This window comes from Anolis carolinensis, chromosome X (assembly GCF_035594765.1).
Source record: "Anolis carolinensis isolate JA03-04 chromosome X, rAnoCar3.1.pri, whole genome shotgun sequence".
NCBI classification, from domain to species: Eukaryota; Metazoa; Chordata; class Lepidosauria; order Squamata; family Dactyloidae; genus Anolis; species Anolis carolinensis.
In genome coordinates this window covers 6,890,894-6,906,568 of record NC_085847.1, presented here as the reverse complement: position 1 = coordinate 6,906,568, position 15,675 = coordinate 6,890,894, and the positions used below count along the sequence as shown (strand labels likewise).

General features: G+C 47.1%; 1 protein-coding gene across 3 annotated transcripts in view; it reads right to left on the bottom strand.

Moving 5' to 3' along the window:
* Positions 1-1,351: 1,351 nt before the first annotated feature.
* The window catches only part of bicdl1 (BICD family like cargo adaptor 1), a 41,264-nt gene continuing 26,940 nt past the window's right edge, over positions 1,352-15,675 (bottom strand). For 2 of the 3 annotated variants that reach the window (XM_062958421.1, XM_062958422.1), the window contains 7 exons: positions 15,490-15,636; positions 14,120-14,299; positions 13,510-13,728; positions 12,461-12,604; positions 10,795-10,925; positions 9,193-9,313; positions 1,352-6,148 (listed from right to left, as the gene is read on the bottom strand). In XM_062958421.1, the coding sequence (XP_062814491.1) occupies positions 5,948-6,148; positions 9,193-9,313; positions 10,795-10,925; positions 12,461-12,604; positions 13,510-13,728; positions 14,120-14,299; positions 15,490-15,636 (1,143 nt within the window). In that variant the 3' untranslated portion in view covers positions 1,352-5,947. Of the gene's footprint in view, positions 6,149-8,365; positions 8,475-9,192; positions 9,314-10,794; positions 10,926-12,460; positions 12,605-13,509; positions 13,729-14,119; positions 14,300-15,489; positions 15,637-15,675 lie in introns of all 3 variants that reach the window. The other variant, XR_009999990.1, reaches the window with a different exon arrangement.

Sequence of the window (15,675 nt, the reverse complement as noted above, 5' to 3'; positions counted from 1 at the left end):
CAACGTTCCTCTGAATAAATTTGCTGTGATGGAATTGCTGCAAGTCAGAAAGAATTTGAAGGCACACACCGGCATCATATAGGATCTCGTCTTTAATGTTTCACTCAGAGCTCTAAATGCCCTTGTGTTTTAGGAAACCAAGCCTCTGTCTTTGCCTGGTTGCCTTGCCATTTCCCCCCATCCAAAAGAGCTGGGAGCTGCTACTAGAAGTAATATTCAGTGCCTCCTCATTTTACAATTTCTTGGATTTTACTGTTTTGGGGAGGTGTCCTTTGGGTATAGGCTATTAGAGCCTTTCTTTGCAAGGTGTGGTGGGTTCATATTGTACTTTATATTTTTGAAATGCACTCGCTTTTCTACAGTGTAAAGAAGATGCATTTGTATCCCTGGGCATCTGGGGGAGGCAGTTTGGTCACATGTACTCTGTAACACTCCCTGCAGTGTCTGTCAGACTCAGAACACTGCGGCAGCTGCCGCCTGGGTCCACCCAGCCCAGGTAGGCTTCCCCTGGCATGTCATTCTGCATTTGGTTTGCTGCTGTGGCTGACCCTACCTGAGTCAGTCCAGGCACAGAGGACTTTGAAGGACAAATTGAGAAAGCGATAAAAAACCCTCTTAAAATACACCAGACCCAAGAATCTGTGCTGTTCTAAAATTGGTGCATACACAAACTGAAGAGAGATGCCAGACGAATCCTTTGCTATAGTCTCTTGCTACAGCAGCAGCTAAGGGGTCTTTTTGTCAGAATTAGAAATGGAATACCTTGAAAATGTCTGCTTAACCATGTCTGCCTAACCTCAGTGCTGTCTTCCAACTGGTCTACTTGGATCTTGCAAATGTAGAAGTTAAGTGGTATTATTATTATGTTTATTTATGTCCCACTTTTTATCTCCACAAAGGAGACTCCAAGTGGCTATGCAAAGCAGTACAAAATAATATGTTGTTAGTTCATCTTCTGGTGACCCGTTGGCTTCACTTGTCATGACTTAATCTCCCACTCTGCCAAGCCCATTGGGCACCAGTCATCACTGTTTACCAGTTTGGTAGAATGATAAACCTCTTCTGAACAAACCGGAATCAGCCTGGTGTGGTCTGAATGTTGGATTAGAACTTGGATTAGACACAGGTTGGAATCCTTGCTCATCTCTGGAAACCCACTGGGTGACTTTGGGTATGCTATGCTCTCTCAGCTTCAGAGGACAACATCTTCCCAAGGAAACCCTACAGTGAGGTCTCCATGAGTTGGAGTCCACTTAAAGGTACATCACAATCAGTGTTGTCCCCATTGAACACACACTGAGTGGGTAGTTGTTGGTGTTCACCAGTGAGCAATTCACAAAGACAATACCCGTAGAAAGGACCCATTTTATTCAGATGAGAACTATTTACAAAAGAAGCAGTAGAGCAGCGTTTTCTACTAAAATATGCCTTTATAGAATATCTTATTATAAAAATGGTACACTTATTTACAGTACTGCTACATACAAAAATTACTGCACTGTGTAGTATGTACATATACCTATATAGATACATTCTGTCTGCCCATCCCTGCTGTGTGCACCCCCCCTCCGCTTGGTGAACTCTTTGACTGCAGCTACCAGGCACATCGTCCTTTATTTTGAGGAGAAAAAGGAGTTGAAGTGGCTGAAACACGCATTATAACAGATTGAAGGTCTTCGCAGGTGAAAGCTATCCCATCCCATCCCTCCCTCCCACACATACATACATACATACGCACACACACGGAGAAAAGCTGTGGTTCTTTGTGATAAGTCTATATTGCCAATCAACAACCTGCTCTCCCCCTTTCCTCATTCTGTTTTGATTTATGGCCCAGACCAGCCTGGTATCTTCCAGACAAGTTGGAATACAATCCCTCTGATTCCAGTCTGCAGGCTGGGGACGATGGGGTTGTCATCTAATACATCTGGGAGGCATCAGGTGGGGAAAGCCTGCTCTGGTTCAAACAGAAAGGGTTGATGCATTCAGGATGTATATCAAGAAAATGCTCCTTCCCTATAGGTTCAGAATTAGAACCTGCAGCGGGTTAAAACCACACAAAGAAGAAGGGAAGCCTAAAAGGTCTAAGCTAGCCTGGCCTTGAGAAGATCCGTTTTAGAACAGCCTAGATGTGTTTATTTCCTGGAGAGATGTTGAACCAGGCAGGCTCTGACTTGCTGTTCTAAATGGCATAGACTAGGAACAGTTTTGCCACATTTATGTATGTGAATGAGGTTACTTTGGGTCCAGATGTGCCCACCTGTACTGATGGAAAACAGGTCAACAGCAGTCACGGGCACACAAAAATCCTACTTTCTTGTTCCCCAGGCTCTTAGCTTGCATACATTGATTGCTTTCGTTTTGAGGGCTGAAGTCTATCCAGCCTCAGTAAGAGTTGGTAACATACACAGATGTGTACTTTTTAAAGCGGAGCGGGAGGGGAAGGGGGTCTTCATGCAGTGTTTATGGAAGTTTTTGGCAGGGTCTGGTGTCTTCTCCTCAAACCACTCGGGCCTTGGGGAAGGGGCTGGAATTTAGCTCAAGCTATGGCTCAGATTTGTCCCAACGCAGTTCTGGGTCACCTTTTGTACCCAAGCCACCTTCCTCCACTTGGCTCTGGTCCAGTAATATCACAGTGTGGTGTGTGGGTGGGGAGGCACCAAAATCCCGCGCCTGGGGCTGTGCTGATATATGGCAGGCAGAGGACAGTGCTTCTGGACCCAGGGAAGAAAGCTAACGCCTGGAAGTGTCTCCTGAAGCACTTAAGATTCTCCCAGGGAGGACCATTTCTCCATATTATCTCTTTATTGCTTTCATTTTGCTATTCCCCTGCCCCAAAAGCCATCATTGATCTTGCAGAACATGGGCAACTCATGGTGAAGAGTCAAAAAAAGTTCTTCAAGATCATGTAATCCAGTTGCAACTGGGATGGCAGCACATCATGCGTCAGCATTGACCCTCCTCCCTCTGGATGTGTCAACATTGCCATCTAATTCTGCATAGTGTTGTCTCAAGAAGGAATCTCAGGAGGTGTGAACACCCAAATCAGTTGGTCTAAGGGTTGACACTTCTACTCTGCTCTCTCAGCCACACTGGCTAGCATCCTGCTAGTGACACACACGATATGCTGTCGTATTCTCTCTAGTGTGGTCATCACAGAGGTTGGTATTTGCTTCCACCACAGCATGAAACGCCCTCTAAGGCTTATCAAGGTCTGAACATCCAAACCATGCCATGTTCCACTGCAATAATCCTTGAGAGACGTTTAACTTTTTAAAAAGCCCTTATTCTCATTTCATTCAATGCTAAGAAGCCATCAGAGATCAGTGGCAGGGATTGGAGGGTTCAAAAATATGCTTTTGAGGGACTGCAAGCAAGGTATGCTGTCACCAATAATGGGCCCGTAATGCTGGCTGAGGGTTTCTAAGAGTAGCCATCTGACAAAGTTTCCTTTCCAAATGCTTCCTTGACTAAGGGACTTATGCAAGGATTTCAAGACCACTTCAGGGCTAGTGTAAACGCTACCCCTCGACATCATTTTCTTCTTTCCATCCCTCAGTTTTATCCCTTCAAATACACAAGTTCTTACATCAGTTTAAGGCAATCCAAAACGGCAATAGTCTCCAAGCCAGCCACCTTCAGACAAATTGATTACAAGTCCTATTATACACCAGTATTTTCTGATGCCATTTTCCCTCCTAGTTCTTTACTCTCCCCCCCCCCCCCAAATTAAAAGAAAGATTCTTGACTGTACCAATAGATTGTCGATTCAAATTATTCACCTTAAGTTTGTTGAAGAACTCAACTCGAATTTCACACAGGCCAGCTTCAGTGCAATGTTACTCTCTTACCCCATATTCACAACGTTCACCATGGGACTGGTGTGTCTTCACATCTAGCAAGGGATACAGACCACATTGTTTTCCCTGCCTGCACAGGGTGCAAACAGTGGGATGGCTTGACAGGTGGGCATCTCATGGCCTTCCAAGTTCAGTGCTGGCCAGCTGAGCCAATGGGAAGCGCAGGCGGGAGCTACAAATCCCCCTCTGGAAGCCCATGTGTTCCTGCCTTAGTGGAAGAGAAAGTCACTCGCATCACCAGCTGAGCGTAAGGGCCAAACAAAGCCCTTGCTTTGAGGAAGCCCTAGAACAGTTCACTCAAGAAGTTGGCAAGTTTCCCCAATGTAGAATTGCCCCACATCTGGAGGCAAGGCACAGGATGCTTGACCCTAAAGGAACTCAAAGTGCAGGCCACACCCCACCCCAGATCCAGACCCAACGAGTTTGAACATAAAGAGAGGGTCGACTATGGCCTGGAGGTCTACCACGTTCAACTAAGGTCATGTTATCCTAAGCCCCAACTTGAGTAAACCAACTGGTTCATTCAGTTGCCCACAGGTTTACCCATCATTTATCAATGGATCCAATGAGTCTACTCCAACTGGGACTAAGTCATAGGGTCGAGGCTGCCCTGACTTAAATGGCCCACGTTCCTGGGATTGACTTCCAGCCAGAAGTAACTGCCACTATAGGATGAGGATGGGATGTGGCCTGGCCTTCTATGTGGAAGGAGAGGGAAGGTTCACTCCTCGACAGGGAGAACCACAGCAACCCTTTCCACTTCCCCTACAAAATGTCATTCCTGGTATGCCTGCCCGGAGGATGCCTCCCCTTGTTCTTTCATGTTCCTCAGTCCCATCCTAATTGTATTGCTGCCCAGCACTGTGCACAAACTTTTAGCAGTCCCTCATAAACACAGGCAGAAATATTTTGCTCAAACAGTTGTGCTCATGGGATGCAGTGCTTGCCTTGGAAGTACATTTTCAGAGCTTGGAAGATAACATTTTTTTCACACAATGATTACTAGAAATCTAGCCTCAATGGACTACTGCTCACACTGGTTGGAAGACGTCTGGGAGTCATATCTTAAAAAGCAACCTTTCCCAAATGCCTGCTGTTGCCACAGACAGTTGGCGTTCAGCTTTCCTGAACATCACACAGTATTGAAAGCTCTAATAAGGTGCCTGGCCTTCCAAGACTCACCCATGAACTTTAGTTCTACTTGGGGGGCACCTTGTAAACCCCATTGCACATATTCCATTGCTCATCCTGACCATTCAAACTTTCACAGCTTCAATATGGGGGCTGGGAGTTGCAGTCCAACAAGATCGAGAGGGTCACAGGATTCTCCACCTCAGCTTTAAATAAACCGGTGGCTCCTGTTCTCTGAACTCCGAGGCACAAATTTAGCAGCTACTACGACAGGGATGAAGGGTGTGAGGCTTTCCAGAAGTCACCCAACTGCTACTTCCATCAGTCCGTGGGCAACAGTGAAGCCTGATGGGAACCACAGTCCAACGACACCAGGAGAGCCACGTTTCCCATCCCTCCATTAAGCTTTTCGCCTCTGTGTCAGGGCCAGCTCAAATATTTCTCCCCCTCCTTCCGTTACCTGCTCCTTCCCGACCAACTCCTTCCATGTTTTGTCTTACGCAGGAAAAAAAAAAACTATTTTAAGACACCCCCACCCCACCCCACAGCAAAAACAGAGCAGACCTAACAAGGGAACCCCTGAAGGTTTTTCTGTTTTATCACGTCGCTTTCAAGGTAGAAAAAAAGTCCTTTCAAACCGCTTTCCACGCCGGAGAACGGCAATTTGACTTCGACGTATGTAAACAGTGAGTTCGGACCACGCGGGTTGCCAAATAGTGCAGAGTTCTGAAGGGTGTGCTCCCCTTGGCCCTCCTGGGCGGCTTCTCGCGCGATCCGAACGGAGAACCATCTACCACCACCTCGCCTTCATTTCCAGCTTCCTTCGTCTCGAAGAAAAATAATAATAATAATAATAATAATAATAATAATAAATCACATATTTTTAAAATCAAATAATAATAATAAAAAGAAAAGAAAACAGAGAGAGTAACGGAAGAGTGGTGGCTCCGCCCCCGTTAATTTTTCTTGAAGAAAGCAAAGAGGCGATTCCCTTCTGCCCCAATGGGCTCGGACCCCTGCTGCTCAGGCCTCAGCATGGGAGAGGGTCTGGCGCGCCGCTTGCCCCCGTGACCGCCGGAGAAGGAATAAGTGGGCTGGCTCCATTCCTTGGGATGTTTGTCCATCAACTGCTGGTCAATGACCCTCTGCATGTCGTCCTGCGGCAGGAAGAAGGGAGGCTGTTAGAAGGCAGGAAAAGGAGAGCAAAAGGGAGAGCGGACCGCCAGACTCTGCCGTACGACACAGAGAAACTAACCTGGCTGCGGGGAAGTTTCCCCCAAAGGTTGTGGAGGGCCCTTCCTCTCCCATGTTCATACCTCCCAACCGCTCTACTCTGCTCTGAATCCTCAGCCATCTGACTTTCTCGGCCCCTTCTACAAAATCTCACTTTCTCCTCCTCCCATTTTCTTCCGTCATCCTTGGCTGGCTTCAACTACTGCACACTTGATTCAAAAGGCAAAATTGATCTGCATTCCCTTAATCTGAAGGGAAAGGTGAGGAGATATGTACCCTCTCCTAACTTTGGAACAAAATATACTGTGCTAGGCGACTTCAAAAGGAAAAAACACCGCTTGTAACAAGCAAGGAATGGGGCAAGCCGTGCCAATTCAGACTGAGACAGAGCAAAAACCCTACACGAGTCCTGATGCCCTCCTTTTCCTTCCCCCAGGAGCCCAGAGCAGTTGTGTTTCCAAGGTCTACATTACCTCCTGCCCTTCTTTTCTCCTCCTAGGATCTGATATCTGCCCAGTTTGGTATAAGAAAACAGCTCCATGCACCCCAACCAAAAATGTGCACACTTACACACATACGCATTACGAACTAGCCACTCTGGGTCTTATCAAAAGATAAAAGTGAGCTAGAATAATAATAATAATAATAGGATGCTGCCCACTGTGTCCATCTCACCAATGGGCATTTGACAAGCATGATTTCAAATGTGAAGCTTTACAGATTCCTAACTTGCAAACAGAGGGGAGTCTACAGAAATTGCCCCAAAGCTCTTGGTGCGCAGGGACTCATTTGCCTTCAGGACTTCTTGTTGGCATCAGCAAGGACGGTGGCGAAATACATTTGGTTCCTGTTTTCACATGAATGAATCTGCACTTCCTGGGTGAATATATGAACTGGGCTAAATTATACTCCTCTTTCTTCACTTCTCAGATTTTTAAGGGTGGGGAGGAGAAGGCAAATGCCATTCTATATTCCAGTAAGTGCTGCACCACTACCTTAAGCTATCACAAAGGGGCAGATTGGACAGCTGTAGAGGTGGACTGCATGGGACCCATTCGGAGGAAGTGGTGCAGGACCATTTTAATCTGCTGCTATTGTTCTGAGCTATCACCAACATCATCAGTTACGGATGTGATTTTATCTTGAGATCCTTCAGTTGTATGTAACAAACCTCCCCAGGCTGGGAAACAGGAAGGTGAGGTATAAATGGAAATCATACACAAGAAATAAATGTTTGTGAATATTCCAAGAAACCCAGGAGAAACGATTCCTCCATCCCTAAATACGAGAAGCCGGTTTTAAGACAAAACAGGTTCCTGCATGTATGCTTGACTGGAAAACCATATTAGCAGAAATTGATGAAGCCAACGGTGAGGAAGCAAGCATTTCAAGCCCACAAATGAATTATCACAGCGAGGGTCTGGTTGCTAGGAACAACCATTGCATGCAAAGGGACACATACACATATAGACCCTCCCAGCTCAACACTGGCACCGTTGTCAACCTCAGAGCCTCACCTTGCATTTGAAATATGCCTAGCAACTTGCTGTCACCTGCCTGCAAGGAGTCATTGGCTGTCAGGAATCTCTCTCAGGCTCAGTTCCAGAACACTGAATACATTACAATTTGCTCTCCTTTCATGACGCTCAACATTGGCTGCCAGAGAAAGACTGACCCAACTCACTCTCCCGAATGGTAGGGACAGCTTCTGCAAAGAATTTGCTTGGATGGAATGCCTGGTCAGCTTCCAGGTCTAAACACCTGTTCTGCATTTCTAAAAAAGCCACCCCACACGTGTATACAAGAAGACCACAGATTGTTTTCGGTGTTTTTGTTCGCAAACACTACAATACTACAAGTGCATGCATGGGAGATGAAATCATGTGTCAAAAAAGAAGGACAGGAGACAAACAGGCAGGCAGGCAGGCAGGCAGAGTCTGAAAGCTGAAAAGAACAAGTGAGGCGAGAGAGGCAGATGACCGGAGAGGAGTGTATAAACAGGCCGAAGAGACAAAGATATATGAGGCATCACTGGGATGTGTTCATTCCTTTCCCCAGAAGATGACATGAGGCTGACTTGGGATGGCATGGGATGGGACAGAGTGAGACAGGGAAAATGCAAAAGAGGGTCGGGCGCTCACCTTAAAGGCAGGAGGGGTGTACGACTAAAGCTGTTGTTACAGGAACTGAGAAAGGCCACTAGATCAGAAACCAAAGGAGCCATATAGTAAAAAGCCCTGAGGAAGCAAACTGGAAGCATCGGAAAGAAGAAAGAGGAGAGAGAGAGAGAGAAAGAAAGGAGAACAGGGAGAAGTTGAGAATAGGAGGAAAGGCCGACAGGGGAGAGGTTTCTGCGGACAATCGGGGAGGCAGAGGAGGAAGAAAAACGACCTGGTCCCATCACACGTCCATGCTTATCACTCAGCGAGTGCACCGTCGTCCCACAACATGTACAGGTTCAGACTAGGTTTAGGGCCACCCGTTATCATCTACTTCACAACATAGAGCCCCTTCCATAGTGCCGTATTTGAGTGAATGTTGAAGGGTAGGGGCTCATTATGACAATCCTGCACTCCAAGGGAATGTTTCTACTAAGTTTCATCAGAAGCCATTGCTATCAGCATCTATTTATAAAAGCAAGAAAGACTTAGCTGTTGTCACGTTGCCTGACTTTGCTTTGAAACAGGCTTTAGTTGTAGTGAAAGGTTTGCAGCCTTTGGCTACCTTTGAAGACTAAACCTCATGGCCCAGGATCCTTGCCAAATGGCCCATCCTGGCTGAGGCTCCTGGAAGTCCAAAAATGCCAGAAAGACCAAAGCGGATGCCCAAAATGTTTCCCCCAAGGAGCTTTCTGGGACCTGCCATGCTTTGTTAGGCGCATAAACACAGCGAAGGGGACATTTCCGGCTCGCACGTCGACCAAAGAAGGAAGAGGGTCCTGCGTGGCCTTTCTTCCGCTCCCGCTTACCTGCCACGCCTCTAGCTGCTGCGAAAGGTTAAGCTTCTGCTGGATAGCGTCCAAGAGCTGGCTATTGAGGGACATCATATCAATCTTGCATTTGGCCAATTCCATTTCGACAGCATTCTTCCTGGAAAGGAAAAGAAGCAAAAGCGAGTCTTGCAGACAGCCATTTTGGTTTCTGGATGGATGCCTCCTTTACCACTGCGCTGGCTGGACCCGTAAGCAGCCTCACGATGAGGCAACCTTTTCTAAATAAGATGCCTGCGCTGACATTTCAGTTCCAAAATGTCAAGGGACTTGAACACAAACAATGGCAAACAACCCATTGCAGTGGATGCCCCAAAAAAACCCTGTTCCTATTTGAGATGCCACTAACAATCTTTGCCCATGCTTTGAATGTAAATGCATCCCATCCAGGGAAGGAAGAGAAACCTTGGAGTTTGTGGCTTTCTGTGTCTGGATAGGAATTCGAACCCAGGTCTCCCAATAGCCTTGCCTTCCACTCAAACCACTAGCCATATTGGCTCTCTCTAATACGACAGGTAGAGGTCATCAAAACCAGGGAAGCATATGGTGGCCTTCAGGTCTCATGGGGCTCCTTCTGCTGCAGTTCAGTTGGGGATGATGGAAACTCCTGGATGGTGTAAAAGACCAATTCCGGTCTCAATCCGAGTAGGCCCATTGGAATAATTTGGACTTGCCCCTTTCTAAACTGGCTCAAGCTGCCTCCCCACAGCAGCACAGCCAAATATTCCTGCATTAAAAAAAACCCAGACTGCTGAATGAATACTGAACATTTGGGATTCATACAGCCCCAGAAAGGTAGCCAGTTTCCATGGAAACAGGAGAGCTAAGAACCCACACAGAGACAAAAATACCCAGCCTTGTTTGTGCCTCAAAAAACGCTGCAGCCGCTGGGCTTCCCCGCTTCTGCCGACAGATGGCAATGCAAGGCCGGCAATGGGAAATGCTTGCCGGAGACAGTCCAAGAACACACATCCAGCTGTGGTCACAGTTTCACCGGTGTAAATTCAATTGCTTCCCCGTTTTGTACAAGCATTCGGTGCAATTGGCACAGAGGCAATGGTCTGGCTCCAGAGGAAACATATTATTTGTGGACGCCATTGGATAGATTGGCCCAAGGTCACCCTGTGAGGTTCACGACCAAGTGGGGATTGAAACCTGCTCTCCTGCCCTTGTCTGGCATTCAGTTCCAGTCACTGGTTATGCACGTGTTTATAAAAGCCACCAGGAAACATAGGATCCTGAAAGGGCAGGGAGGAATATAGACCACTTGCACATGTGCTGCTGGGGGGGAGGAAGGGAGGCATGGAAGCCTCCCTGCATCCCTGAACTCACGTTTCAGCTTCCATGTTAAAAAGAAAAAATCTCCAGAGTTTTCCAGGATTCTTACATGCTACATAATTAAAGCACTATATTCAACTTTACATGCCATGGCAACATCTGATGGAATTGTGAAATTTGGTGTTTCATGGAGTATCCCACATTTCCAGCCCTCACCAAACTACAGACCCCTGGATTCCACAGGATGCTGCTATAGCAGTTCATAGCACGATGATGCCCCAGCTTACAAGTGACCCAGCTTACTTGGCAATCGCTTCATCCCGATCCCTGATGGCCTTCAAGAGCTGTTCGTTCATCTCCTTCTCCTCCCCTGATCCTCGTAGCCGATCTCGTTCCTCCTTCAGCGAAGTCATTTCGACACTCAGCAGCGTAACCTGGGGTGAAAGTAATGGGTAAAGTTGATCAGAGATCCGAAGAGAGGAACCGGACTGGTTCCTTGGAGGACGACCTGGATAAGGAATCTATGGGTTCACATGAGTGGAGGGCAGAAAGGATTGGCATCGGGAGAGAACGTATTTTGGTTCTTCAAGTTACTTATCCTCATGACTATTGCATACATATAGTCCCTCCAAAACACAAAATACCCCTAACTTCCCTAGCTAGAGTTCCAGTGTTTTCTGCCACAGTCCTGCTCAACATGGCGCTCAGGAAGTGGTTCCTTTCCTAAGCTCAGTGGGTGACCAAGAAAGGGAACTGGGACCATCGGAAAGCCAAAAGATCTCTTTCACGACATGTATCTCCATTTAGTAACTGCTAGGGAAATTGACAAGGAGCCACCTCAAACTGCTGAAGACAACATTTTTTCACTGCTTCTTTTTTTTCTTTTCTTGCAGCAAGGCTTGTTCATTTATTTAGGATTTATCTCATACTGTAAGGCTCAGCGAGTCTTGCAAGCAGCTTAAATTAACAGGAATTTAATTTGCATACATGGAGGTCCCTGCTCCTCAAGGACTCGCAATACTAATCAACTCCGTAAATAGATCCGTGAAGAGAGGAGATAACCGGGAGGGGAAAAGAGCGGGGGAATGGGCCACCTTTCTTGGGTTCTAAACCTGAAGACTTAGGGGGTACACACCAATCGGTCTCAAGGTGCTGCTGCCGTCTGCCAGAATCTGCCACTGGAGGCAACTGCTCCCTCTGCTAATGCTAAGGCTGGCTGCAAGGTGTTGAAAATGGGGAACTCAACAAAAATATCTTCCCCACAGAGAGAGAGAGATGAGCTCCTCTGAGCAGAAAAAGAGATCTCTTTGTCAGGATTTGGGAACAGAGACATAAACATCCCCTTGCCTGGCTTCCTCTATCAACTCTTCCAGCTTTGTGAATCTCGAGCCCTAGACCTCCCAAATAGCTCTTGATCTCTGAAATGTGGGCATTGTATTCAGGTTGGTGTGTGACAACAATCCGATTCCATTAAAGATACAGTAAAATCTAAATGGTTGATTTAAGTCGGAGAGGAAAGAAAGAAAAGCACAGATCCAGATCCATTCGACTGGAAACAGGGAACTCACTGAGGTGAATAATATTCAGAGCCTTTGTGCCGTTGTAAATGCCTGCAAATGTTCAAAGGTGCCTTTTCGTGAAAAGATATGACAGGAGGCGGAGTGGAGCCGACACCAAGGGCTTGGAAATGGCAAAGGAAGCCCTGGCATCTTTAAACAGGTCCAGTATTGTTATTTATGACTCTCCTTTGACCTGCCTGTTGTTATATTCCTGGATTCGAAAGAAAGCGAAGGAGCAGAAAGAGTGCTAGCTTCTGCTCACCTTCTTCTCTCCCTCTTGGACTTGGGTTTGGGTGGGGCTCAGAGGCAGGCAAATGGTTAGGTATTCTTAAAGGAGCGAGTAGTAAAAGGATCTTGCTACCCTTTGCTTGCTCCAAACCCAGACCCCACCCGCTATGCAGGTGACTGACCTGGCTGTGGAGTTGCTGCAGCTCTTCCAAGCTCTGCCTCAGTTTCCCCCTTTCGCCTTCCATCAGCTCCCTCAGGGCTCTTGAATCTTCGCTCGTCTGCTTGATCTGTTCTTCCAAGGCATCGTCGTCACTTCTCCGCGAACTCTGCCCAGCCGTAAAGAAATAAAACCACCTTGTTCAACTTTCGGCTGCAGGCCAGGGCAGCCGAGGTGAGGCCGGGAGGTTCCTTTGGTACTTTAACCAAACAAAGTACAGCAAAAGACCCGAGCAGTGTTAGGAATATACATTACTGTATAGCAGGGACGATGCAGGAATGCATATTCCTAACATTGCATGACTCCTTTAGTTATGGTCAAAATACACTCCAGGCACCAAACCCTGGAAGCCAAGCAAGTTCAGCCTTGGCCAGTCACTGAATGGGAGACGGCCACCAAGTCCCAGGTGCTGTTGGCTCTATTTCAGAGGAACGGACCGGCAAAACCACCTCTGGGGATTCCTAGCCTAAGATAATATCTACCAGTTGGGATGTCCAATTGTCAAGGGCAAAAGGAGTTGCAGTCCAACAACCAGAGAGCCAAATTTCCCCAGTTCTCCTCTATTTTAGTTCAATTTTGATTGCGGGAAGATAAGTTGCCTAGAAAAGTCTGAAAGGAAAGGAGGAACTCGCCATGACTAAAAGGCACTTAAAAGGAAGATAAGCACACAGGCAAGTTAAACCCTGAGGCAAAGAGAAGACCGACCCTGCCCATTTAATTATTTATTGACATGGGTCATCATCCAGCTCAAAAATCAAAATCCCAGGATGGTGTTCTTTTAGAACCTTGAGTTAGACCCTTGTGTTGAGAGCCTTGTGCTGTGAGTTGAAAGATTCTTGTGCTGGGAGCTTTTGGCAGTGAGTTAAAAGGTACCTGTGCTAAGAGTTTTTGCTTGTAAGGGAAAGAGGATCCTATCGTATCACCCTGAGACAAAGGAAGATCTTGACTACAGGTTTGCTGTACTGAATATATTAAAGTGAATATCCACCAAGCATCCTACTGAACGTAACTTACCGGGGAGTCTGTGCCATCGATGACACTTTGTATCAGCCTCTTAAGCTCGCTAAGCGCTGCACGCAGGCTACCGGCTGGCACATCTTTGGCCGATGAGGTTTCTGAAGATTCGTCCATGGAAGAGTCTGTGGAGACGGCCGAATCTGCACTGTCGTTCCCTCTGAGGTGGGTGCATAAGTACCGGACTTGGCAATAGGCCTCCCAGAGCTGGAGTCTCAGCTGGAGCAAAACAAAGGGGAAAGACTGTTCCGTGGATATATTGCAAAAGGAGAAATGTGAAGCACAAAAGCACACTCAAGACAAACTGGACTTGACATAACTCATGTAGCCTGGGCTTGGACCAGTCACACTCTCTCAGCCTCAGAGGAAGGCAAAGGCCTTCTGAACAAATCTTGCCAAGAAAAACCTGCAAAAGGGTCACCTGATGGTCGCTATAATGCTTGGATGCACTCGACAACAAGTCACAAGGAGCAACAATTTTGCATTAGAAGGAGGCAGCATTTCTTCTCCCCTCCCCCCACAACCAGAAGTGGACATCTGTCTGCTGCAAGGCCTTTGGTCCCTCTACCTTGCTTCCAGGTGTGCCCCAGGGTGGAAAGGATGCTGCTACCTGTTCTCTTTCTTGCTCGAGCTCCTCGGCTTCCATGCTCTGCTCGATCTCTGACAACAAGGAGGTGCTGGTGGAGTTGAAGTGTTGGAGGCTCCGTTCCTCACTGAGCTCTTCCACCTTGAGCTGCAGCTGACGATAAGACATCCTCACCTCTTGCAGTTCCAGCTGGCTCTGGTGCAACTGCCAGGGGAAATGATGCCAGGAAGAAAAAAAAGAAAGAGAAAAAGAAAGTTAGCAAAGGGAGCCAACAGCTCAGGCTCAGATCTGCCTTGAAGTTGCATCCAGTAGCCAGAGCCATAACTCAACAGAGCGGGCAGAAGAGATCCCAATGCAGGAGATCTCTTGAACCACGACCCATTACTGTCTACAGAAGAGGACAAACTAGAATAACATCTACGCAGTTAAGATAGACAGACAGGACTGCCCAGTCCTCGAATGGCACAATTATACTGACGCATTGATAAGCTGCAAACTGCTGTTGGAGGATTCCATACTTTTTGGGATCATTTGGAAGAGATCTATCCGGCTGATAGCAGTGGGAGTGGAGTTCTGGGCGTGGTGCTGCCTAGGGCAGCCAGTGCTGTGACTCGTGCACAGTCCTCTTTTCTCGCCAGTTGCACGACAGTAAGATCAAGAGATATCGAATGGAGGCACCTTTGGTGACTTTGGAATGGACTGAGCTAAGGTTTCATGTGTAACACAGGAGCAAACTCAGGCTTGCTCCCAAATATTCAATGAAACCCCAGGCAAACCAAGATCACTTCTTGCAAAAGTGTACTCCCAGGATACATGTAATGATTCAGTTCCATCAGATAGTGTCCACTCCATTCATAGTGTGTTGATTTTCTCATTGGTATCTCAAAATGCAATGAGGCTTTTATGCTGTAATCCTTGACTAACCAGTTGGGGTGCATCTCCATTGTAGAATTAGTGCTTGAACTGCCATGGCTCAAGACTGTAGAATCCTGGAAGCTGTAGTTTTACAGGGTCTATAGCCTCTTCTGCCAATGAGTGCTGGCACCCTACCAAACTACGACTCCCAGAAGCCCATAGTATTGAGCCATGGCAGTTAAAGTGTTGCTAAACTGCATTATTTCCACAGTGGAGATGAATCCTCAAAGAGGAGTCCACTGAGCTCCCAGGTAAGTGGGTTACCTGGTACAGGGCTGCAGCCTCCAACATTATGACCAGTTTTCACAGAATCCCAATACAAGGGTGGATGGAGTCCTATGATGCTCCTTGCTTTCTGGTTTCCAAAAGGATGATTTGGCAGCCTTGCTCCAAACTCTTCTTTTAATCGGGTTCCTTTTCCTTCCTCCATATCTCCCCCCACACACGCACACTTTTGAATTCCCGACCGTCTTCCTTACCTGCACATCCTTCTCATGGCTTTGTCGCTCCAGAATTAAGACTCGGTCTTGAAGCTCCTCCACGGTTCCCTGGAGGAGATTATTTTCCTCCATCACGGCACTCAGGCGGCGTTCCAACTCATGCTTCCGATCGGTAAGCATCTTAATCTGAGAAAAAGGGAAGACAGGGAAGAAAAGCCAAATAAG